The 25,494-nt window shown below is 47.5% G+C and overlaps 7 protein-coding genes across 7 annotated transcripts; 3 read left to right on the top strand and 4 right to left on the bottom strand.

Annotated features, from left to right (window-relative positions):
* Positions 1 to 3,093: 3,093 nt before the first annotated feature.
* On the bottom strand, positions 3,094 to 5,663 carry F4807DRAFT_443701 (glycosyltransferase family 31 protein). Its single transcript, XM_047999574.1, has one exon. The coding sequence runs from the start codon at positions 5,131 to 5,133 to the stop codon at positions 3,481 to 3,483; it is 1,653 nt and encodes a 550-aa protein (XP_047849869.1). The 5' UTR covers positions 5,134 to 5,663; the 3' UTR covers positions 3,094 to 3,480.
* Positions 5,664 to 8,792: 3,129 nt separating this feature from the next.
* Positions 8,793 to 11,561, bottom strand: F4807DRAFT_454084 (TrkH-domain-containing protein; the record flags this gene model as incomplete). The annotated part of the gene is made up of 4 exons (XM_048000536.1): positions 8,793 to 8,997; positions 9,170 to 9,779; positions 9,934 to 10,020; positions 10,094 to 11,561. 4 exons carry the CDS (start codon positions 11,559 to 11,561, stop codon positions 8,793 to 8,795), a joined length of 2,370 nt encoding a protein of 789 aa, XP_047849868.1.
* An 880-nt stretch (positions 11,562 to 12,441) lies between these two features.
* F4807DRAFT_443684 (cytochrome P450) lies at positions 12,442 to 15,123 on the top strand. The gene is made up of 4 exons (XM_047999573.1): positions 12,442 to 13,308; positions 13,369 to 13,496; positions 13,551 to 14,774; positions 14,836 to 15,123. Exons 1-4 carry the CDS (start codon positions 13,150 to 13,152, stop codon positions 15,044 to 15,046), a joined length of 1,722 nt encoding a protein of 573 aa, XP_047849867.1. The 5' UTR covers positions 12,442 to 13,149; the 3' UTR covers positions 15,047 to 15,123.
* Positions 15,124 to 16,009: 886 nt separating this feature from the next.
* F4807DRAFT_288904 (caspase domain-containing protein) lies at positions 16,010 to 18,348 on the bottom strand. Its single transcript, XM_047994778.1, has 5 exons — positions 17,113 to 18,348; positions 16,691 to 17,049; positions 16,576 to 16,628; positions 16,350 to 16,519; positions 16,010 to 16,302 (listed from the first exon to the last, which is right to left on the bottom strand). Exons 1-5 carry the CDS (start codon positions 17,915 to 17,917, stop codon positions 16,277 to 16,279), a joined length of 1,413 nt encoding a protein of 470 aa, XP_047849866.1. The 5' UTR covers positions 17,918 to 18,348; the 3' UTR covers positions 16,010 to 16,276.
* On the top strand, positions 18,345 to 20,226 carry F4807DRAFT_288943 (uncharacterized protein). The gene is made up of 3 exons (XM_047994779.1): positions 18,345 to 18,861; positions 18,919 to 19,599; positions 19,679 to 20,226. Exons 1-3 carry the CDS (start codon positions 18,771 to 18,773, stop codon positions 19,954 to 19,956), a joined length of 1,050 nt encoding a protein of 349 aa, XP_047849865.1. The 5' UTR covers positions 18,345 to 18,770; the 3' UTR covers positions 19,957 to 20,226.
* Positions 20,227 to 20,386: 160 nt separating this feature from the next.
* Positions 20,387 to 22,342, bottom strand: F4807DRAFT_464820 (FAD/NAD(P)-binding domain-containing protein; the record flags this gene model as incomplete). The annotated part of the gene is made up of 1 exon (XM_048002188.1): positions 20,387 to 22,342. The coding sequence occupies one exon, from the start codon at positions 22,340 to 22,342 to the stop codon at positions 20,387 to 20,389; it is 1,956 nt and encodes a 651-aa protein (XP_047849864.1).
* Positions 22,343 to 23,597: 1,255 nt separating this feature from the next.
* F4807DRAFT_471195 (NmrA family protein) lies at positions 23,598 to 25,012 on the top strand (the record flags this gene model as incomplete). The annotated part of the gene is made up of 3 exons (XM_048002899.1): positions 23,598 to 23,665; positions 23,739 to 24,323; positions 24,610 to 25,012. The coding sequence occupies 3 exons, from the start codon at positions 23,598 to 23,600 to the stop codon at positions 24,851 to 24,853; spliced, it is 897 nt and encodes a 298-aa protein (XP_047849863.1). The 3' UTR covers positions 24,854 to 25,012.
* Between the last annotated feature and the right edge of the window lie 482 nt (positions 25,013 to 25,494).

The following is a 25,494-nucleotide window of genomic DNA, read 5'->3' as shown; positions in this document are numbered from 1 at the left end:
CTACCCTAACCCCCAAGTCTTGTGGTGTATGCGGGATAGTTACCTGACCTACACATGCATGACTTGATACCAAGGCCGTGGTTCATGTTTTAGGCATTTTAAGCCGGGTTGCTTGATTTATCATATCCACGAAAAGCGATTGGTTCGTTGGATTCCCCGTTGTAGATGAGCCCCTTCCTTGGAGGGTCCATAAGGCTGTCTTTACTAGAGACAACGTCGTAACGGCATTAAACGTATTAAATCTTCCTGATTACATACATGTAAAGATGGCCTGGTGACATGAAACAGTTGTATTTGAAATATTATATATACTTAAACATTAAACATTATTGTCCTGTCCTCCTATTTGAATTAACCGTTACACCTCCAGCTTATTCCTTATCTACTTGAAAGCAGTATTATATTCTTAAACAATACCGTTCTATGACTTGAACTTACCATGCGGTCTTTATCCTTAGTTACCCTTATTTCATAGTTTAAGGGATTTATGATGATATCTCGGGGGCTATATCTCTTTGGTTGGCATAAGACTACAGTCTCCACAAAACCGGTAACTGTACATCAGCGATAGCGCAGGCCCTTAAAGCCTGTGAGTGTTGAGGCTTTCATAGTGATCTTCGGAAGTGTTTAACTAATTAGAAGTAAGATTTTGTGGAACTCAGGGGTTGCTGGAAGTACAGTTACTGATCGTGGTGGAGCTGTAGTCTTATGCCAACCAAAGAGATAGATAATTATGCCCACAGCGCGTATATAATCAAACAAGTGAAATTACATGTTAACATCCATGATATTAACTTGCCGATATTAGTACAGGCTTGTACTTCTTACTCGCTTGGGATTAAACCCTTGACGGGCGACTTAGCTGTGTAAAAGGGTCTTGTAAACAAGGCTGCTTAAGATTCTAATATTTTTCCTAATAGCCCGCGTACATCCGTATATGAATCCTGCCTTTTTAAATGTTCTAATGCAAGTTTCTGCTGGAGAATTCGTATTAACTCGTTTTGAGACTCTATTCTTGATTCAAGTTTTTCTATTTGTAATTGTTGCTTATCATACTCGTCGTTCAAATTATCCATGGACTCGTTCTGTGTCTCGATAATGCGTTGCTGAGACTCTTGAATGCTGAATAATGTCTGAATCAATCCAGAGTCCTGCGCCGCTGTCTGGGCTTGCCGATTTACGACAGAATTTAAGTCCTCGATCTCGTCTGCTCGGCTTTGGCTCTGGCATTCAAATTTGAACACATTGGCATTCGAAGCCCTGGCTTGATTTATTTCTCTATCCATATGGCAAAAAGGAGACCCACAAGACTTGAGAGATTCCTGAGACTTGTGAGTCTTACGAGTCTTACGAACCCTGTGGCTCTTATAAGGCTTAAAAGACTTAAGGGGCTTACATGATTTGCAGGGCATACATAGCTCGGGCAACTTGGGTGAATTGCGCAACTTGCGTGTCTTCTTGAACGGTAATAAGATGGATACTTTCTTAACGCAGAATGCTGCCGCTCTCTTAATGAATTTCGTGAATGCCATCGTGACTGTGAGAATCGTGCACTACCTACCTAAGTACCTGAGTACTTTAAGTGTGAAGGTTTGGGAATAACGTTAGGTATGATGTCGAAATGTATCAAAAGACCTTCCAGTGAGAGTCAACAGGAGGGAACGTTTTATCTTCCCAAATTTCCTTTTTGCCGAGGGCGGAAACAATGAGTTTATGTAATATCATAAAACATAAGATTGTTTCAATACGCGCAAAAATCCTGACTACTAGACTTGTAAGACACAAAGAATTCGTTCGTTGTCCTTTTTACTTCACTATATTGCTCAATATCGATTACAAAGACGTTGTAAAGTGTATTTGCCTCCAATAAACGTTGAGTAGGCTCGGCTTTTCTGTATTAGGATAAAATTGGTATAAAAACTAGGTAGGCACGTAGTAAAGGGGCCACATAGACGTTCGTAGATACAAGAAATAACGATATATTAAATGGGCCATGAATGAAATGCTGTAACAATATCGTCTAACCTACCTTATACGGTGTGCAGCGAATTCTATTCCTGTCCAATAGGAGTAAGCGATTTGGGCTATTATTTCCAAAATAGGAACAGCAATAATAGGCTAATATGGGTAACCGTCTTTCCTTGTTCCCTTCCTTTCCTTCGTGCTCTCTATATATGCCTGGTTGAGCTTTTCGTTCAGTCTCTTCAGACGGGAGCTGTACTTATATTGTGGGCTGTCTATGGTTTTCGTCTGTTCCTCTTCCTGCCGCAGGTACAGTAACCATGATCGATGTACCATTATTCCGTCCGCCAATAGCTCAAACTGGTGCGCCAGGTAATCGTTCCACGCCAACCACTGAATTGACTGATAGTCCGGGGCGTAGAACGTGGCATCAAGCTGATATCGCAACTCTTCGAGCCGCGCTGCCAGACCATTTGTCCAATTGGCGATCATGAGAAGCTGCTGTGATGAGTCGACGTCAAAACTTTCTTCCCCATTTCGATGGATCGGATGTTGTTGGTGTTGGTGTATTGGCGGGTAGGGTTGGAAGGGATCATATGGGAACGCCATTACGGATCGTTCTACTAAGCTTCCGGATAATATAATGGAAGGGAGATGGTAAAATGAGCTGATGGTTTTCGTTCTAATATTATGTAGTTTAAGCTGGGTAATCGATGTCAAGAGTTATAGTAAAACGAGGGTGATCGAATATGATAATTTCGATGATAGGAACCAGTCACTATCCCGAATGATTAAAACTTATGTTGAAGTGATATCTAGAACACACAAGTCACTGAACGTTGTAGTAAAGGGGCCAGCTACCTATGCACATCGCGAGACTCATAAACCCTCTTTATGAATGAAGGCCTCTATCATCAATCATGTTGTTCTTTGACCAGCATGCAGAAACGTAACAGCACATTGTTCCTTGTGCTGTAACAGCAAAACAAGTCCTTTCAACTCATGTGCAACAATGTGGCTCTTTATGAGTATGGATAATGTGCTTGCGCGGCATAGACTCCTAGTCCACTAGAGCACATAGAATCAATTGTGATTTGGTAGTTGATTTTGGGAGATGATTCAACTTGACAAGTTCCTTACTAAGATAAACACGGATGAACAATCCTTATACATCTGCGCGAACAATCACTTGTCTTACGCGTATACACCTCGTACAGCCTCTCACCTGACATTCATGGTAGTAGATGTCTGATAGCGACCCTTGTAGGATCATGAGTTAGGCAATAACACGTCACTAACAATACGGCGAAGAAAGGCGATCGATAATAGTCATGAGAAGTCGGAATCATGTTCGTCATGAAGAAAATATCTGGGTATAATTCAATAGGAGTTTCGATCAAAACTCCAAGACAGTTTGCGAAAAATGCCTATGCAATGTCACCGTTCCCAATCGGTGCCCTTCACGGAACCAGAACAATGTATGCATCCCGTTACTCCTCGATCCATAACGCCAATGACCTAATGCTTTTGCCATACCAGTTCGACCACCTGGTCGTATTCACCCGCCGAAGAATCGCCCATCCGGACGTATAATTGTTTCAGATCCCCGTTAGCTGCAAACTCCGCTTCTCTGAGTTTGTAACTCTTCTTCTGATCTGCGGGGTACGGTGCTCTTAGAGGACCGAGCGAAAAATCGAAATCCTTACTATCGGCATGGCCCCACGTACCCTCCATCAGTTGTAGGTTGACCGACTCTACTCCATCTTTGTATGTGGCAATAGAAAAGCCGTTTGAAAAGACCGTATCCGTGCCAAACCGCCAGCGCTGTAAGAAGCAATCCCCGCAGAACTTGGCAGCTTTGGCCATTTTCTCGACTGGTTCTCTGTACCAACTCTTCCAGTGGTGAAGGGTCAGCGGTCTCAATCCTGCTTCGAAGAAACCACTAACATCAGCTGTGATATCCTGCTGGTAGAGACCCGGGAGGATAGTGAGCTTCGCCTTTGAGTTGGAGTATACACAATCGCGAAGAATGGTATCGCCCTCTCTACCGATCGCTTCATCGATGCATTTTAATGCTTGGTTCCCTAATTTGTTGGCGAGAGGTGCTGACAGAAATGCGCCGGCGCCGCCGAAAGCCATAAAACCAAAGCCTCGGACGGCTTGAAAGTCCTCCGAGAGGGCGCCGACGTAGGCGTCGACATTATGGTCCAGCGTGGCGAGACCATCCGACAGGGGCTTTAAAGTCGGGAAGAAGGTATCATCGTCTAGGAGGCCATACCACTGGGTATTGGGGTTGCTATTCTCAAGCATGTTGACTAGAACAGTGAAGTGATTTTGAGACGTCGTAAACTTCTTGTTGATGGGCTTCACTAAAGTGGCATTGATTCCGGCAATGTCAAAATCATGCTGCAATAACCTCATCTCTTTATGCGACCTCTCTTTGGCGTCTATGACGACGGCCACGAGCTTTGCGCCGGTGCCAGAAATCCAATGCGCAAAAGGACCGATCGAGTCCTTTAAGCGATCATAGTTGGTCGCTACGCCGAATATAAGGTGAGAAAAGTCTTCCTCGGGGTGAGGCCTTGGGACCTGGAGTTTGATCGGCGCGAACTCGGGGAGTTTAACGTCTCCGCAATCGTACAAGTCAACTTCTACTTCGTCTCTTATGAGTGGCTCGGTAACGTTCGCGACGTCGTCCCTATCGACACTACTGGAAAATATTGGTTGTATATAGCGCCGGATGTAGCGCACACGTTCTGTTAGTTCCAAGTCGACACTGGAGCGAACCAGAAAATCCAGTTCCTTGCGACAATGCTTGGGATCAGGCAGCGGTAACGAATGCTCTTCGGACTGGCCCCCAGCGTTAGTACCACTTCCAGTCTCGATTGGCGGTTTTTGATTCGATTCTCCATCTTGGATGGCTGGTTCCAAGGTCGAAATATCCGAACCCGGGTCCAAGGGGTCGCCGGTCGTGCCCTCTGTTCCAATATGATGGTTAGAGTCTGGCTGCTTTTCTATGGTCACCGCATCTTGAACCTGGACGATCTTCGAGTCTGCCGTCGGGTAGGATGGCGGAATGTGGTGGTAGAGGTGGAGAGTGGTGTAGGTGACGAGGAACAGAAGCGCAACGCTGGCGAGGACGAAGACGCGGGGCACCTTAGACGGAAACATGGGGAAGCCCTTCAATTATTTCCCTTTATCGTAAGGGCAGCATAGTTAGACGAATTGGGGAGAAGAGAAGCTATCGATCCTCGAGATTCGAAATAATGCCTAGGTAGGTAGAAGAAAATGTTGGAGGTAAGGACAGAAGCTAAGGGGCGAGATGAGATCTCACAAGAAGAGCAACACGAAGAGGGGAAGGGAAATATGTGTGTAGGACAGACCAAAAAAACAGGAGAGAATCCGACTAGGTAGAACTTGCGGATGTGTTTAATTTTTTTTAGAGGAGGGACGGGAAAATGTGAGTCAAGAATAAACACGAACCAAAAGGAAAAATCGAAACGAAACGACGATCTTGGGTCGGATATAACCTACAGTCCATTGCCATCATTCCTTCCTCTGGATAAGGCTATCTTTTTTTCTCTATGCCTACTAAAGTACCTAGTATAGCGCCACTAGTAGGTTAGATACCTAGGTACCTACACTGAGTACGTAAGGGTCAAGAGGGGGTAGGTGGAGTTCCTGATTGCGTGTGTATCTATCTAAGTATTTCGTACAGAGACCTACGTACATAAATGATGTTATTTGTTTCAATCTACTGACCAGTGATTTTCAGCGTTGTTGGACAATCTTCAACGAGACAGAAATGATGACGTATTTTCCTGCCGTACGTACATCCGAAACCAGCTGGATTTTATCGTGGTTCGCGGGTCGACCCACATTTCGAGCCGTCTAGCGCCCAAATCATCCAATGGATGACCGGGAGAGACGCCCATGCGTCCGGCGCTGTGCATAAGTCTGATGGTACAGACGTGGTACAGAACCTTGAGCCGTCCGACCCGACCCACCATGGCTGTCTCCATTATTCTTAGTTGCGGCTGTGGCTTATCCTTGCTCTAAATGTCTTAGTGCCTGGCACTAGGTACGGCCGGTGGGCGGGTACGTACCTACTGTAAATAAACCCGCAAACAAACGTTGGAACTTTAAACCTGGAACCAGCCAATCCTGTCTTACTCCGGTACATGGGTACTATCTATATGTCGCCTAAGATTTTCAATGTTTGATTCTGATTCTTTTATCCGACATCCTATCAATTTGTATTGATCGACAAGAGATGTGCAAATTCGTGCTCAACAATTCTGCATTACTGGGCGACAAAAATGTTCTAAGCTGACAGCTGGCATGTACTCTACAATAACTCCGCATATCAGAAATGCGCTTCGCTAAAAGGAGAATAGGAAGGATGTACGAATCACTTTTTCAGGACGCGTCATCTGGACTTGTAATCCGTCCACGAGGTTAGCCTGGGGTGGGTGGAATTCTCTAAATGCCTACAATACTTACGTACGGTTTGCACCAGATAATATCGTGGGATACCCCGTAGGTCATCAACATCCTACATGTAATAGCGCTTCGAAGTAAAACGACGGCGTAATGGGACACAAATCGTCGTACGTTCTATATCTTATGCTTACCATGTTTACCTACCATGTTTACCGAGGTATGGATTGCATTGCGAACGGCAGAACGGTTGAATTCGAAGATCGACATCCCGAAATGGTTGATTCATAGACATGAAGAGAAGACCCCTTGGGATGTTTTGAAACTCGAGCATACGATAGTAACATTATTAGATTAGGAATCGCCCTATGTTCAGGGCTAGCAGTTCGCAGTTTGACGTTTTATCGTCAATACCCGGACGTTATTCTATTCCACGTGCAAGACCATCCACCTGAGCAATTGCCGCATGAAACCCTACATACCTAGCTACCTACCTGGGTCTGCGCTACCTACCTACACTAGATCAATCGCTGCGGCGATACCATCCTCAAGGACCCCGGAACCTGGAGATCACTACGAAGAGCACCGCCACCGTTGCTTCAAGTTGCGGTCCTCATAAACCGAGGCATTACGCCACAGAAAGTTCACGCCTCAAATATTCCGCATCTGAGTTCTCCAAATCAATATCGTCTATCTAGAAAGGACCTAACAACTATTTGGGGCACCCTTATGGGTTTTAGAAGGGCAGATATCAATCCCTCTTTGCGGCGTCTATTGCGGTACTACTATCCAGAAGTGAGGGAAGGTCGTGGTCGCTGGCGTATTCCAAGTCCGGCTTTTCGGCATACTGCCAAGAAAGCGCATCTTTTACACCCACTTGACACTATTAGGTAGTTGACGAGGTTATGGTAGTCCCGGATATGGTCTGCCGGATTCAACACCATTCGGAATCCTAGTTCAGCTCGTCGCCGAAGCTAATGTCATAATTCCTACAGGTACTTACCATCGTATAGAACCCTCACACGTCGAACATCGTGTGCCAAATCTTACAGATCCCAAACGTCGTGCATTTCTTGGCATCGGATATTCTGGCATCTCGCTTCCTGGGCACGGCTAAGACGGCTCATTCAACCACTGGTATGAGCATGAGATCGTCATTAGTCCGTCAAAGAGCTCAACGGGCAGGTCGATACACATGATGCCGATATTTCTACCTCCGTGGGTGTAATTACACGCTTCCTGCGTTGCCGCAAACTCACAATACATGTCCATTTCCTTCCCACCCCCGTTTGTTGAGATGCTTAATCGGGGTAGTATATCTCAAAGGCTACAATGTCGCTTGTTCTCTGCAGATATCACGTAATGAAGACGTTTTGCTGGTATCTGATGTTTACATTGTGTAAGCGGCTTGGTAAAGGAATGGGAAGGGGCTCTAATCAAATAGAGGCGATTCCCCTTGTTAACAATCATACCAAGATATGATATACCAGCACTGATGCCGATGCGCGCCGGTTCGGCTTCCATTGGTGCCGGAGAACGGGCTCGCACAGTTATCCGCCTCCTAGGACCTGACCTGGAGGTTCTAGAAAGAGGAGTCTTTTTCATTGAGTCGCCGGCCGCTAGCGTATGATCCGATAATACCGAGTTCTTCCAATTGTCAATTTGAACCATTCAAATTGAGCAAAGCGTCCGTTGATCCTAACCCAACGTTCTACCCTCCTTGGCAACCTTCTAACCAATGACACTGGAATAGTCCATGGTCCACTTACCTAACCAGGAAATTCCTGGATCGGTGGCTCTTGAAGGTATGATGTGCCTAGCATCCATTGTCGATTGTACACTAGAACACTTGAGATGTGTTTCTCACGTTAACATTGTTCTCTCCCGTATTTACATGAATGCAATTTATATTGTGATTCTTTCCTAAGATTATGAAAATCCGCTTTCCGCCTTAGTCTACTGGCCAGTACCTATTCATTAGGTAGAAGGACATAAGAAGGGGTATATTTAATTAATTCTACGCCGAAACTATTTCAAACCCATATCGGACCAGATAATATGTAAGGCAAGCAGGAATATTTTAGGCGCCGTCAGGTCTATAGGTACGAAAATATTGGCCATGCCACCTCCTGAACTCCTTAGCCCCCACTCTTGTGAATAGCCCCGTGACACTCTCGGCCTGCCTCGCTGAATTCCACAACGGAATATCGTTGGGGTCAAGAAAATTAACATGAATTTAACTAAGAGATCTAATTATGTTGGTATCTTAAGAAAATCGCTAAATGAAAACTGTTTCGAGTATCGTGTGATACGTGTGTTAGGCCTGCTAGGATCTACGGAGCATCCGTCCAGCGATGCTGACACCATTTTGGGCAATCACGCTGCGGAGGTCAATGCGAAAAGGCCGACATGCTCCGAATCTCAGCGTCTTCCTCCTCATCCTCAGCAAGCTTATGTCCCGGCAGCCGAACGGCTCGATCTAGCGCGACGGGTAGGCCCCTGTGTCGGCCTCGCAGCATCACCAGAATCATGACTATTTTACTCCCGGTGTAAAAGCCTCCGCTGAGGCTGTAGCTTTGGTCAGGCAGCCCGATGCTGATACCGATCTAGAGTGAAAATATTTTGTCAGCACTGTCCATACTCGTTCTCTGGAGTACACTGCGGGGGTTTTTATGCCTAATTTGGCAAAAAGGAGCATGGACGTTTCACTCACTGTCATGATGTTAGCGTCTAATCGACAAGATTTATAAGTTGTTCAAAGATATACATACCTGTTGTATAACCTGCTACAATTTCGAAAAGAATTGTCCAAACATTAAACGTCAACGGGTCGGCGAGCGAATGCTTCGTCTCGATGACCGTAATAAGGAACAACATTAACGCAATCCACCACACGTCGTGGCTGAGCTGACCGCGCACCTGCTGCGATACGAGACTCGGCGGACCGGTTGTGGGTGGGTGGTCGTGGAGGGAGTGGACAGAGACTCGCGCGAAGTCCATAGTCTGGGCCCGGCGGATCCCTGGCCTGGGTGGCGCTGATGCTGACGCTGGTGCGGTAGTATTAACGCCAACACCTTGGAAAGCGGACATACGCTGTTGAATCTGGCGGCCTACGAATGCGGTTCCGCGTCGGCCAACGACATAGAGCTTCTTGATCGATACGGTAGACGGCGATCGAGAGACCGAGTCCCAGTTTTTGTTGGTCGTAGGGGGCGGGATTTCCCCTCCATCTTGAAGGCCTATATCATCAGCGTCGACAAGACTAATGCTTGCAGAATGAAGTTGCTCCTCTGATGCTTGGTCGCCTTCGTATATCCCTAAGGATCGCTCTTCGTAGACATTGGAGTTTCGGATAGTGATAATATGAGGGTAAGCCGCTGTGCTAGCATTCAAGACAAGTTGTGTTAGCATTTTCGACGTTTGTGTCTAGATCATTGCCCTCATAAGCTTGACATGAAAATTGTTTGACTCACTGCCATGTAGTTAGCTACTATACTACAGAAATACTGATATCGCTCGAACAGTGTATACATACCAAATATACGACTAGCCAAAGCACCTGGATATCGAAATAGACGGCCGATGGTGACACTATGGCATAACCCCCTGAAGGAATCGCTGTTGAGTAGCGGCAACCCGTCAGCTCAAAATCTTGTCCAAATCGTTAGGATATTGTTAGGAAGGGTCTTACAGAATCCTTGGAAGAGAGCATCAAAGATCCGCTGGCCCAGGGGAATAGCCTCGAAGGTCGGATTTCCAATGCTGAGAATCAGAATCAATATCCAGTCCACTATCACGAAGGCTCCAAATGTGAGCCCAAAAACCCAAGTGTCTTTCGCAGGAAAAAGATTGGTATATACGCGACGAGGAAATTTTAGGATAAAGTCAAATCCCTCTTTCCAAACGCCATACTCTTTCCCCTTGGTAAAAAGATTCAACAGACACGACATAGTCCATATTATGATTCGCATAAAGACGGGAAACGCCGCCGGGCCTGCCAGCGACAGCAGTGTAACGATTGTAAGTAGGAAATAAGAGTCCTGGAAGGGTATAAATCCTGCGTCCAACAACGTGAAGCCGGCGTTATTGTATGCGGAGATGGCGAGAAAGATGCCTGCCCACCACGGATTTTGGGCATTGACGGCGGCTAGATCGTTTTTGTAGACATACATCCAGGCCCCGAGAGCGATGGCACCGAAGAATTGGCAGAGCAAGAAGTAGGCGATGACAAACCAGGAGAGGAATTTGAGGGCGCGGTACTCGACCCCTCCAAGGTACTCTCGTTCCTCTTCGGACAAATTGAAGAATTGACCATTCCTTCCAATGTTGCGCTTTTGTTCATTGAGGAAGGTTTGGACGTTGAACCCGCCAGATATCGTTCTGGATTCCACCGTTTGAGATCTTCGTCTCGTCGCCCCAGTTTGGTGAGATTGAGTCTGGTAGATAGAGTGACCGGTCGTCTCTGCTGTTTGTCCTTCCAGGGGCTTATCCTCATGGACGGGTTCGAGGAAGCCAATGTGTTGTTGTTGTTGTTGTTGGCCTTGGCCCCTTAGACCTGCTGCTTGGACCTCCGAAACAGACACCTCATCGGAACGCTTCCTTGCGTGCAGAGCCGAGGCGTTCGTTTGGCTTAAGGGCCGCGGTTTACTCTGTGCCCGTCCTCTCCCAAAGGACGACATTACTTGCAGCCCGAACATGGTACCTGTCATACCAACCACGGCACCGGTTCCCGACATCTTTTTCTTCCTCTTCTCTCGCTCCATCTCCACGATATCCTCGAAGCGCTTCTCGAAGATGTGCTGGCGATATGCTATGGTGGCGTAGGAAACCAAGACCTGACTTCCGATCATCATCAATACACACAAAATGACCTGCTGGAACGTCGTCAACTGGCTGAGATTGACGGTGTTGAGACCAGTGGCGGTAAGCGCCGAGACGACCATAAACATACTGTCCCACCAGCCAACGCTGTAGGCTGGGACGGAAGAGCCCCAGAAGATGAGCGTGGCGATGACGGAGGTGACGATGAAGTATGCATAGTGTAGGGTGATGTAGTTGACGGGCGGTAGATAGGGCCTGATGGCGCGCCCGATAGCGCTTAATCGGTCATATGCCCTAGGATGCTGCGCGGGTAAATCCTTCCATCGCGGAATCCCCATGGTAGGGTGCACTTGAAGTCAAAGGACGCCAAGTTTTCGGTCCCGCCGCGACAACTCGAGGAGTTTCGAGATAGTTATGGGAAATTTAATGAGCGACGATAAAATTTTCTTCACATCCCGGACCTTATGTAGGTTGCCTTTTGATCAAGTCCTAGGGAGCACGGCCTATGTGCTGCCCAAAACGCAGATTAGCATCCCGTTTATTCGTTTCTGAAGGTGGCATCCTACAATCGACTCCACTAAACCGGAAGAGTAACTGATGGCCTGCCAGCCCTGCCAGAACTGGAGGGATCAATTGCTTATCAGAATTGCGAGATCCTCAAAAATAGGCTATCTCCTTAATTGGCAACTTACGAGGTAGCGAGTTTCAAGGTTCCCAGTTTGCGGGTACCATTAAGGAGAGAACACGTCTCACACGGGATTAAAAACAGGAACCAGCCAAATAACAAAGAGATCTAAGATATTCATAACTTGATTATGCTGTGACGCGTTAGTGCATATATACATAAACATTTATACATACTAGACACCTATCGAAAGTTTAGAAGTGATACAAAACAAGAGGTAATGCATAAAATAAGAATGGTGTTTTGGCGCAACTGCGACAACGATTCAAATCATATTCGACCCACAAAAGAGCATTTTGAATTACATCACTCTGCAAATCCAAGCGCAAATGCAATTGCAGCCACAGCACGAGATTGACTTCAGTCACATCTTGAACCTTGATATGTTTCGTTACACCACGTGGGCGAAGAAGGTGAAATGGGAAGCTTGATTGTATCAAGCTTTTACCAGCTCCTACCCGTGGTGGGACAATCCCCACTTAAAAATATATGGGGCCATTCTTTCAATAGGGCATTACCTAACCCATACGTTTGCCAATTTAGGTATGTACCAAGTCTACCAAAACTCAGATTCCTACAGACTCGGGGCTATTTATACACATAGCCTTGGAAGCTAGTCGATTTACATGAATACATAGATACTGTCGGCTTCTTCCATCATAGGAGAAAACTCCTGTGTACAGATACTCATGCATCTTATATTATTAACTCTGTATTCGACTACGTGGTAGAATATTTCCGATGGTGGGTAGGTCTGCTCTTTCTATAGGAGAGTTATCACCCGAACAATGCTTTCGGGGTAAAGAACATCTTCTACCATGCGGGCAACCGACAGACCGGGAATATGTCACACAGGCACATGTCCACATTCCGGGGTTAGGTCTGGGGAAGTAAATAAAGTGGGTAAGTGAAGGCTTAAAAGAGTTTGAGTCAGGCTGGATGAGGAGTATCGCCGTCGTCTACCCCACGTTCCTCCCCGGCAGATTACCATCGTCCAATGGCATCCAACTGGATAAATGCCGAGTCTGAGGCCCCGAGATGTGTGATAGGTAATGGCTTGTTCTCTATTCGATTGACGAGTGGCATAACAAGCCGCCCCCTCCCCAGACGAGCCTCAGGGTCGGAGTGAATATCATCGCCAACTCCCTCACCACATCCATTACCTAAGTCTTTGCTAGTTTGACTCTTTACCTGCGTGTTCGGATATCCTAGAACTGGATGGGTTATTAAGTCTCGTTATCATGTTATTCGACCAAATCGTGGCTGGCCTCAGGGTCAGCGACGGAAGCAAATCATTCGGCCATGTTTCCGTATGGCACCTTGTCACATCGATACTGCTAATCGGTATAATTACTCTGATAATCGACTATACCTATATGCTGTATATGCGATCTAAACTAGTTAGTCTTCAGCGGATTCTATAACCACTTAGAGGGTTTTATCACTAAGATCGATGATAGCCTCCTGGTCCGTTCCCCTGGCCTGTCGTCGGCAACACATTTATGCTTCCGGATAATAAGCCGTGGATATGGTTCGAGGAGTTGTCAAAGAAATATGACGCGCCTCTAATCACGATTTGGATCGGACGGTAATATAACCCTGCCACGCTTGATTGGAACCAACCACTGAGTATGAAAACCAGTAACCCAACTATCTGGATCAATGATGCGTGGGCGGCATCGGAGCTTTTCGAGAAACGCGCGGGTATATACTCATCGCGACCGCGGATGCTAGTGTTTGCAGAGCTAGGCGCTGGCCAGGACAACTTGTTGAACATGTACACGACGAGTCCCGAGCAGCGCGATCGGTGGCGTGTCCACCGCAAGCTCATTCACCACGGCGTTGGCGTGCAGTCCGTCCGCAGATATCGAGAGTTTCAGAACAATGAGAGCCGAGTCGTTGCGTACGATCTGCTTAAACGCCCTGATGACTATGTCAAGCACTTCGAGCGGTACGCCACAAGTGTCGTTTCCATCATTGCCTTTGGGCGCCGCGTCGAGAGTTGGGACGATCCTATCATTACCGAAGTTATCGCCATGATGCACCTAGCCGCCGACCTGAATGTGCCTGGCAAAACATTCCCCATGCTCATGGAGACCTTCCCCTGGCTTGCTAAGTTTCCTAACGAGATTGCTCCCTGGAAGTATGGCCTTGGAAAGAAACGTGCTTTCCACTTCTTCTATGCCCTCGCAGACGAGGCAGCTAAAAAGGAAGGCCACAAGGATTCTTTTGTGAATCATTTGTTCTCCGAGGGTCCGAAATATAACCTTAAGGAAGCTGAAATTTCCTCTCTTACTGGAAACTTATTCGGAGCCGGATCCGATACGAGCAGTAGTACCCTGATCACGTTCATTCTAGCTTGCTGCGCATTTCCGGAGGCATTGGTACCAGCATGGGAGGAGCTTGACCGCGTGGTCGGCCCGTACCGGAGTCCGAGTTGGGAAGACGAGGATAGCCTGCCTTACATAAAGGCTTTTGTCAAGGAAGTGCTGCGGTGGCGTTCTGTAGCTATCATTGGAGGCCAACCGCACGCACCGACACAAGACGACTACTACAAGGGTTGGCTAATTCCCAAGGGTGCTTGGATCCAAGGGAATGTTTGGGCGATTCACCATAACGAACGCGAATTCCCCGATCCCGATCGATTTAACCCTAATCGATTCCTTCCCGGCCACCCAGACAGTCGACCGTTCCCGGGCGAAAGGGGTTACATGACCTTCGGGTGGGGCCGCAGAGTCTGTTCGGGACAGGCACTGGCTGAACAAGGGACGTGGATCACCGTAGCTAGAATACTGTGGGGATTTAACATCCAGAAGAAGAAGCGCGCGGACGGCAGCACAGTTGATGTTGATATTTTCAATTACACGTAAGTGAGCCCCCTAAAAAAGACGAATCGACTTACGGCCGAGGAAATAACATGAATCCAGGAACGGACTTAACATGCGGCCCCAACCGTTCGAGTGCAGCATCGCGCCGCGCAGTGAAGAGATCCGGCAGACCATAGAACGGGAGGGCAAGCAGGCTCTTGAGGAGCTAGAGCAGTATCGCGGAGAGACTAAGTATCGTATGTCGACTTTCTATTCTAGAAATAACTTAGCGATGGACTTGTACGGGGGAGATGAGAAAGGATCTCAATAGTACTTTGGGATTGCCGAGCGTGAGTTCAATCATGTGCCTAGAACCAATCATAGCAATAAAAGAGAGTACATAAGAAAGTTATCTTTTCAATGGGGTTGTGTGCGTTGGTAACCAAATTGTAGGTATTAGCATGTGGTATCTACATGCGCGCGCTCCAAGAGCCGGAGTCTAACGGCGGAAACATGATGACAGTGAAAGCAGGGGGATATTGTCGGATTCCGCGTCGACGGCACAACCAGCACCCCGGTCCCTTCGCTTTCTACAAGGCGAAAGCTCCTGCGAGACAGACGGCCGAGTCGTTCAATGGCGAGGGCGCTTCGAGGTTCAAGATTTACTAGGACTGGCCTATGTCCCGGGAGGAGATTACCTGGCCGTCGGTGGGCCTCGAGGTTATCGTGGAGAACGCAACGTGTCTTGCGGGGGGGTTATTACCTGCTGCGCGTTGAACATATCGCGTTGAACATATCGCGGGAAGTGCCGGTGCTTATAAGATAAACCTGTCCAAATATTCCTCTCCTAAAGAATACCCGGCTCTGATGTTTCTTAGGCCTCTGGCCCTGGTATCCTCTTCCAGCTGTACTAGCCAACACCGACAAGCTACACGAATCCGGGACCTGCCGTGGCTAAGTGTTAGGCCGGCCACTGCTATGAGTAAAGTGTAAAGCAGGCGACATTGAATATGGTATTCTGGCAAGCGTGGTTGACAAAAGGCTAGTTTGTCGCAATAAACTAGACTCAACCATCTTGTTGCATGGACAGCCCCTTTGAAGAAATGTTGGAAATAGTTTCACTTGACGGATGCCTCGTTGCGAAAGATTACTTAAAGTAAGGTTGCTTGGACAAAAGGCACAAGATAGCCTTTTTATTATTCATGCCTATGTTGTTAGGTGCGGAATAACCCCTGTGCATGAAAATATAATCAAGTTTATTAGCGCAAGAATAACCAACTATTTCTTATAGATAGAAAAATATCTATATAACTGAGTTAGCCATACGAGCATTTGTGGGAGCATTAGGGAACATTGGAAGTCATTGATCGTAATGCTCTCGATGTAGTAAATTCGCGCGGAATAATTGAATTATCCCGCAAAATGGACACCAAGTCGCGGGATTATCAAACTGGCCCATGTTATTTCATAACATTAAATCGCATTGAATTGACGCGATTTCTCTAATCTACGGGTAAACTAGATACCCAATGCTCAACAGTACTTTTGACATTATCCCAATTTACATCACAAAGAGAAGGTTTGTGTCTGCGAATATTAGCACGCGTCTATGTTCTAATGTATGAATGACTCACCAAGAGGATGACTACAAGACAACTGTGGCTTCTGCGAATACTTGGTCTGCAACACATCGCGGATGCTGTTGAGAAGCTCGACATAGCTCTGCTTAGGGTTTTGCTTAATCGCCGTGATAAAAGCCCAAGACATCGCCCCTGTTGCTTGAGATGCAATTGTCGCGTCCGCACTACGAAATTGTCAATCGCACTAGTCCGGAATCATCTGTCCTGGTTAGGTACTTACGATGTCTGGTCGTCCTTGCTACCGGACCACATAATTACATCCGCAGGTGAGGTCTGTTACACTCCAGGTTAGTTTTTATAGGATGGCTGAATGATACTGAGCTGTAGCAACTCACTTTGGTTTGAACAGTCTTCTTATATCCATCATCTCCCCGGTATGCAGTTTTGGCGAAGTTGAAGATGGCACTGGCAGCTCCTGCTGTGTCCCCCGAGGCGTAAGAGGTGAATGCCTTAAGAAGCCCCTGGCCGGCTTCGGCCGCAAGGTTAGGTTCTTTTAGAACGCCCTTGGTCGAGTAGATGTAAGGCAAATCCAAAACTGAACCGGAATGGCAGGAATCAAAGATGGCCGTCAATCTCACTCCTGCTTGAAGAGGGTTGACGACTATTTGATGAAGTTGATCATCTACAATATGGCCGGCTCTCTCGTAATCAACAGGGTAGATAACCTCGTCGTAGCCATCTTCTTCATCACCATCTGCATTGTCATATAAGTAAATGCTCGCAATCATAGATATAAACATAAACTAGAATCAAATACCTTCGTCCTTAGTTTGTCCGCCATGGCCCGAGTAGTGGAGGAACAGGGCATCATTAGGCCGAGCGTTGGAGACAAGCCACTGCAATGCTCGAAGGATGTTGGCCTTAGTAGGAATCAAAATAGGATCTTGCTGATCATCAGTCAAGATAATCATGTCTTCCCTCTTGTATCCGTAGCGCTCTATAAGAAATTGAGAGACATTCTTGGTGTCATTGATACAACCACGTAACTCGGCTTTTTGACCGAAATAGTTGATGCCAATCAACAATGCCTTGCGTTTTCCGGTACAATTGGAGTACTGGAAGGTGTAGCCCTCAGGGGCACCATGACCGAACTGCTGCGGAGCCGTTGGCGGAGGGGGTCCGTCACGGCGAGGGCCACCGTAGCCCTGCTGACCGGAGTGCTGGGGATAGCCGTAAGGATCTAGGCCTGGCGGCGGAGGGCCCGATGGTGGAGGATAATGGCCGGGATGGTGATGATGAGGAGGACCACCTTGGGAATATTGAGCAGGGGGTTGGCCATACTGTCCCTGCGGTGGCTGGTGAGGTGGGTAGGGTTGGTTTTGATATTGTCCTGGTGGTGGGCCTTGAGGGGGATATTGACCTGGAGGAGGACCGCCAGGGTACTGCTGGGGCGGATACTGTTGTTGATATTGACCATGTCCTTGGTCATAACCTCGAGGTGGCGGCGGCGATGACCATGATTGGGGGGGAGGTTGTTGATATCCACCACTATATCTTTCGTCGTAGCCTTGATGACCTTGATGACCATGATGGCCGTGTTGGTTATGACCCCAACCCGACATTGTGTTAATTGAATATAAATTGTGCTAAAGAAGGAACACTAGAGAAGTAATCAAGTATTGCCCAATTAGTCCGAAATGAAGCTGTTTGATACTTATGGAATTGATAGGGTTGGATGCCTCGTTAAGGTTTACGTATGTCGAAGGAATACTTGCGGCTGAGAATCGTAAGCTAAAGAGAAAGATCCTTATTAAGTGCAAGGGAGCTGGACTTAGTAACTGCTGCTGCTAACCCGGAATTGAGTTAGGGCTGATCGTGGCTAGCATAGAGAAGGAGGAAGGGGGTTCTTTGGCGTATGATCAAGCGGGGGGTTGGAGGGGCAGAAGGGGCAGGAGGGGCAAAAATGGGGGAGGCCGCCAATTCCTAGTGGGCGGTTACGTTGCCGTGTAACCGAGTTGGGTTTCTATTGTGAGCTTGTAGTTGGTTGTCTCTTTGGAACAACCCGAAATAGCTTGAAAGCAAGAGCTAATGTCTGTTAATTGATTGAGCAAGTACATCCATACCCCATAAACTCAATTGGGAATTGAAACAGTTCACCATTAATACTTCGACTTCTCATTATATTTAGTACGAGGTAACATCAATTTTGCAGGCTGGCAGATCGTCCACTGTGGGCTGAACCACGCTGTCAGCCCGCAGATTATCAGCCTTGGCAACCCATCCATTGACCTTCCTTAGATATATTGTGCGGCCAATTGCGGCGAAGGTAAAATAGGTTGTTGTCATATCTGAACTCCATCTCGCAACCTCTCTCTCCTTGTCGGGTGCGCTATACCTTCGTCTGTCCTATTCTCTAGTACGGCTCGAGAAAGAGGTCAGATATCGAGATAAGGAGGATAGCTTGAGCACAACACGATGTCTTTTCTTAACAAGCTAGCAAGTAAGCTGGACGGCCTAGACCTCGGCTCCGAGAAGCCGAGGGAAAGAGAAGGTCCTGGATATCCAGGTTAGTCACCACTGTCTCACCTGCCTTCGAAGTAAAGTAATGCTGAGGTCCTAGTAGGCCAGCATAATTACCCGCCTCCGTCTCAACAATACGGCAGCAGCTACCATCAGCAGCCATATCCACCATACGGCGACAGACCTCCTCAATCTGCATCTCCAGGCAACTATCAAGCTCCGTACCCCTCTCAAGGTCCCTATAATAGCCCGCCGCCACAGGGATCTTATAGTACTCCTCCACCTCAGAGCTATCAAAGTAGTCCTGCTCCCCCAAGCGACGGGCCAACTTACTCGCCGCCACCGGATAAACCGCCAATTCCATCCGGATGGGTGCCTCAATATGATCAGCAATATCAACGGTGGTATTATTACGAGCAAGCTACCGGCCGCTCTCAATGGGAAGCACCCGGATATCACGCCGGAGGCCACTCTGGAGATGATCGTGGATCCGGTGAACCCGGTTACTCATCTCACGGCGCGCCCCCTGGTGACTATGGATATTCCTCTCATGAGTCGCATGGAGGTGGGTACGGCTCCTATGGTGGTCACGGAGAGCAGAGCAGCCATAGGTATGAAGACGATGATCTAGCGTACGGCAAGTACTCTGGTGAGAACCGTGGCGAATATGGAGAGGAGGAAAAGAAGAAGAAAAAGAAAAGTGGACATGGTGGCCTCTTATTAGGTGCCGCCGGTGGTCTTGCGGTTGGTGCTATCGGTGGTGCATTGATCGCTAATGCTCTCGGTGAGTCTCTTTCACGTCCTTAATCTTTCTGCCATTTGAATTAACGCCTATACAAATGCCTGTGCTGACATGTATGTAGACGATTCTTCCGATGAAGAGAAAAACCATGCGCCGGTTCCCGAGTATGCAGCCCCTCCGCCTGCTCCTGTCTATTCCGAGCCGGTCTACGAGCCGGAGTATAATGCGGAGGGCGAATACGTCGATGCCAGCGACCGCGAGTCCGTACGCTCCGCTCGCGAGAATTACGAAGAGGCTCTTGCCAAAGCAAGAGATTCCGATGCTAGTAGCAGCGACTTCGAAGAGCTCGAGGAAGCTCGAGAAGAATATGAAGATGAGTATGAGGAAGCGTACGACTAGGCGGAGCGTACGGGCATGAATTGCAGATACACTTTATGCGAAGACATGCCATATGAGTCGACCGGACATGGCGAAGACGCCCCATACGAATATAAAGCTATAATAGCGACTCACACGGCTAGAGAAATTCTTATCTAGGTCATATTTTAAGCCTTTTTGGTTTATCTCATAACCCTATCGCACACGATTTCCGATATTCTTACCTGATGCCGAATCATGTAATGTGGGATGAACCATAATGCTCTATATAAACTAGATTTATAACCCAAATATGGATTGATTACGAATTTTGACCTTCATTAAGATCAGTTTATTCATATCTATCCATATTTATGTGACTCACAGCAAGTATATAGATACATAAGCGTTGAGTAGTGCTAATCGCTCTATACTAGGTAGTGTACGATAGTTCTCTCGCGATTATGACTTCTCAATTCTGAAGCGAGTCCTCTTCGAAGCTAGAAACTTTTATCCCGGACAATTTATCTCCCTCACGCCACTCCTCCAGCTCCTTCAGGAAACCCAATATGCCACCGCTATACGGCGACGCCCGTGCCCGTTTTAACATCTCTTCTGGCGTAGCATTGGGGTCATTTACATGTCCTTCGTTGTTCATATAACTCGGAGTGCATATTGCCATCGTCGCAAACCGCCCCGCGCCCTGCACAATTCTTTGGCTCCACGCCTCCTGAGCCGCCTCCTCGGCCTCGACCGTGAACCCGCTTTGAGTGAACCCGCCCATCCGTTTGTGTGCCTCGGCCGCCACGTACGCGATCTGCTGACACTGCGTGTCTAGCGTGAAGACGTGGTTCGCGCCGACCCCGGCTTGTAAGGGCGAGAGCCAAAACAGGTTTGGGAAACCGTGGCTCGCGTAACCGTGCAGCGTGGCGGGGCCTGTGGTCGCCCAGCGCTCGGGAATCGTCTTACCCTCTCGGCCGAGCAACGTGACGCCTGCGTGCGCGGCTGCGTCTGCGCTCAGGACACCCGGGGATTGATACCCCGTGCCTAGCACGAGGACATCGAGCGGAATCTCCTGGTCGTTGGCGACAATGCCATACGGCGTTACACCGTCAACGCCCTTACCGTCGGTGTCGATGAGATGGACGTGCGGCTCGTTGAACGATTGGAGGTATGTGTCACTGAAGGTGTTCCTTTTACACCAGGCTGGATACCATGGGGTTAGCTTCTGAGCTGTCTCCTTGTCTTTGACGATTTCGGCGACTCGGGCTCGTAGCCTCGCGCTGTTCTCCGCGTCCTGCTCCATGAAGTAACTAATGACATCTGGTATCTTGTCCGGTGCCACGAGCGCGAATTTCTCGTCGCCAACTAAGGCTGAATACGCGAGTTGCTTGGTCCACTCGTCGTTCACCAAGTCTGGAGTGCCTGGAGGCGCGCTGTTGGATATGTGCGAAGCCATGTTCTTATTGCGATCCAGTTGCCAACCAGGCTGGCTGGTTATCTTCTTCCATTCTTCCGGGTCTGTGCGCCGTTGACCTCGGGCGTAGACCGCGCTGGGTGTACGCTGGAACACGTAGACTTCCTTAGCATATTTGGCCAGGTAAGGCACTACCTGGATTGCGGTTGCGCCGGTGCCGATGATGCCTACTCTCTTGTTCTTCAGCTTCGACAAGACCGGGAAGACCTCTTCGGATGAGCCCCCGGTAACGTCGTAGTTCCATAACGACGTATGGAAGAGGTCGCCCTTGAAACCTTCGATCCCGGTGCCGGGTAATTTTGGGATTTTTGGCCTGCTCAATAATCCGGCTGTTAACCACACGAATTCCGCGTTCACTACTAGGGAGACCTTTTCCGCTCCCCCTGGCCCTCGACTAGTAGTGAGATCTATTTTCCACACACGAGCAGGCTCATCCCATTCTATTTTATCTGTTTTGGTCCTGAAGAGAATTTTGTCCTCAAGATCCCAGCGCTTCACCACGCTCTTGAGATAATTCCGGATTTCAACTCCTGGGGCGTACTTATGGGAGGGCATATACCCCATCTCCTCCAACAGGGGCAAGTAGACGTAGGCTTCGACATCGCAATGCAAACCAGGATACCGATTCCAATACCAAGTACCTCCAATTCCGCCAGCCGTGTCAACGATTCGGATCTGATCTGCTGTGAAACCAGCCTGGATGAGCCGGACCGCGCTCATTATCCCGCCCATTCCAGCGCCTATGATGAGGAACTTTGGACAAGCCCCCGACGCAAGGGGCGGAGGAAGTGCATCGAGAACAGCATGATCTGCCCAGATGTCGTCAACTAAGTGGCGCAAATGGTCAGAATCGCTTTGCGACAGTACTTGATATTGGTCAGTGCCATCAGGTCGCAGACGCTTCTGCGCTTCTGTTGTGTATTTCTCCTGAATGCTTGCAAATTTCTCCATGATATAGGTATAGAGATTACAACTTTCCTTACCTTTGCTAGACTTGGGAAAAGCTTAGAGAAAACTTATGCGAGACCCTTTCTGCTTTTCCTTTCTATGTGTTTTCAAAAGTTACGTACCTGTATGGAGCAAGTAGCTCGGTACGCATACGGTTCCTACATCTGATGGGTCGATCCAGAACTTCATCGTCCTATCGGTATCTAGCCACAAGTCGGCTACTAGATTGACGGGGGGGTTCGTATTCGTTTTCTATTTGTAACAAGGGGAACCTGCAAGATGCACATCAAATGTTACCTACCTACCTAGGTAGATATATCCTCCACCGCGCTGGCTCGACGATTTGTCATCTCATGTACAGCTTTGAAGGTAAATATTTTGGCTGCTCAAACCCATATACCTTCCATTTGAACACGCGACTAAGCACAGCGGAACAGCTATGTCCATTGGCAACGGCAACTGTTTGGTCTAGCTTATAACGGTATGCCTGTTATAAGAGGCCCTCTCTGTAGCCATTATAGCGGATAACGCCATGCCTACTTAGGCTGCTAGGTACACATTAGACCGTTGGCATGCCAAAGCGGGGCTAATTATGAGAGATGGTCTCATTGACTTCAAAGAACGGGAAGAGAAGTCCACGAAATCTGAAGGCAAGAAAGCTCCGCTAAAGGGAGTTGGAGTAGGCATTTTGCCGCTATGGCTGGCCATAGTTGGGCCATTGAGGCGCTAATGCCCTGGAGATGGACGGAACTCCGGCATATACTTGGGATAATCGGATCTCCGCCAAATGTATGAGCCATCTTCCAAACTGAAAACCATGTCTACACCGAATTGGTTCTTTTCGTGATGAATTTGAGACGGTTTAGAATTATTTACCTACCTACCTCTTATCTAACTATATGAATTGTCACAGGGCAATTAAGTAATCCATCCATATAGGGATTAGTCCTTGATTACAGAGATCCGGCACTCACAGACTGTGTGACGGGAATATAGTCGATTATTAGGTAATTGCTGACTAATCCTCAGTTAACAGAGTCCAAGGCGCAGCCAAGATAAGGTGGATTATTGCTAGTGTTGATATGTTTTCTATTGGGCATTTTATTTATCTATTTCTTGTTATATTACACGAAAAAATTAGATCCATCCGTGCTTCATGCTGCATAGCTCCGTGTACAGGATCATCGTAGAAGGTATGCAACTTATACGAACCCTACTGGATACCTAGCAGATAAGGACGGCATTTACGGGAATAGGCATGTTGTGGCAGATACTAATTGGACATAGCCTCAAAAGAGGGGCCATGAGACTAAAGGAATTAGGTATGTATTATAGATTGCAGGAACCAAGGACCTTTAGGACTAAAACAGAATCATTAGTAAATTGACTTTATTCCAAGTCTCTCTTGTGACCCCCTTGTCACATTACTTGAAGCCCGTGCTAAGATTCACGCCGTGGTTCGAAATCCCCTGACAACATCAGCACGGGAGTTGGAAGGAAAAGGGGTTAAAATATTCCAAGGAACCCACGAGAGCTTCGATACTTTCTTAGAAGCGGCGAAAGGGTGCAATGGCCTTTCCCTAAACTTGATTCCCTTCGCCGAAAACCGACAGGCGATGCCGCGGCAAGCACGTGGGATTATTCAAGCTTGTAAAGATGCTAAAGTCGAGATCATCGTTGTTTCTACGGCATTCTTTACCAGGGATAGAAGCAAATGGGATAGGAGTGGAAACGGTTATGATGACCCAAGTCCGCGCGCCTATTTCGAAGCTAAAGCGGAAGTCGAGGACATGGTTCGAAATTCTGGGTTGCAATACACCATCCTCCGACCGGCTTGGATTCATTCCAACTATCTACTACCAAACAGTCGTTTTTACTATCCTGGGTTGGCTACAGATAACGAGCTTGTACATTCTTATGATGACAGAGTCAAGATATCACATATCTCTTTGGTCGGAATAAGACTACAGTCTCCACAAAACCGGTAACTATACATCGACGATAGTGCAGGCCCTTAAAGCCTGTGAGCGTTGAGGCTTTCACAGTGATCTTCGGAGGCGTCTAACCAACTAGAAGTAAGATTTTGTGGAACTCAGGGGTTGCTGGAAGTACAGGTACTAATCGTGGTGGAGCTGTAGTCTTATGCCAACCAAAGAGATAGATGAATTGGATATTGGCAAGTTTGCCGCCGCAGCTTTCCTAGACCAGGCAAAATTTGGCAATCAGGAGATTGAGCTAGGTGATGAGAGCCTTACAATCGGATAAGCTAGGGCTGAGATCACGAGGGTTGTTGGCAGAAACTTGGAGCTTAAGAAGCGCACTCCGCAAGAGGTCGAAACCGCGAGAGCCACGGTTCCAATACAGATATTCCAACTTTGGGCAAGTCATGTCGATCTAAGCATAGATGGGCAATCTCTTCAGGCAAGATTCGGGATTCCCATGACTACTTCCGATAAATACCTGCAAAGAGAGAAAGAGAGAAAGTTAATATCTTTCCCTAAAAGTGATAGCTGAGCAGAAAAGCCTAACTCTGCTGAAGACTTGAATATCAAGGGTAGTGACTCCTTCGCAATCTCCTCAATGTATATATTTGACAGGTAAATTGTATTGGTCAAGGATTTGATGGTGTAATTGCTATTACTCGTGTAACATGGTGGAGTAGACTCGGTATAAAAAGCGAAGTCTACTAAGGTAGGCAGGTACTTAGACCCTTTCTCACTTTCGCGAGGCGGAACTGACAAGCCATGAAAAGGGGTCTTCTGGCGTAGAGAGCTCTATTACTCTCGCTTAGTACGCACACTATATTTGTAGGAAGATTCCTGTGAAAATTCCGCTATACGTCTGGCTATTGATAAGTCTCCACGGTTTTATGGGAGCCAAATTTTGATCGTGCCAGACCCTTAGGTACGGGTCACCCAATAAACACATCTTTATTACTGGTTAACTTACGAGACGAGAGAATTAACGAAAGACTCGAGTACCCAGATACCTACATAGTAGGTAGGTATGTACTCAAGTAGGAATCTTCTATCATTTCTTCAATAAGTTTGTTTCCCCTGAAGTTGGATACGGCTTGTAAATTCAAGATGAAAGCTAGCTTAGCTGGACTCTAATTGGTGAATCTTACCGGGGGCACCAAAGATAGGTACTACCTA

Source organism: Annulohypoxylon truncatum, assembly GCF_022578515.1.
Source record: "Annulohypoxylon truncatum strain CBS 140777 unplaced genomic scaffold F4807scaffold_44, whole genome shotgun sequence".
Lineage (NCBI taxonomy): Eukaryota > Fungi > Ascomycota > Sordariomycetes > Xylariales > Hypoxylaceae > Annulohypoxylon > Annulohypoxylon truncatum.
The sequence above is the reverse complement of the archived record's forward strand: the minus strand, read 5'-3'. Positions and strand labels throughout refer to the sequence as shown.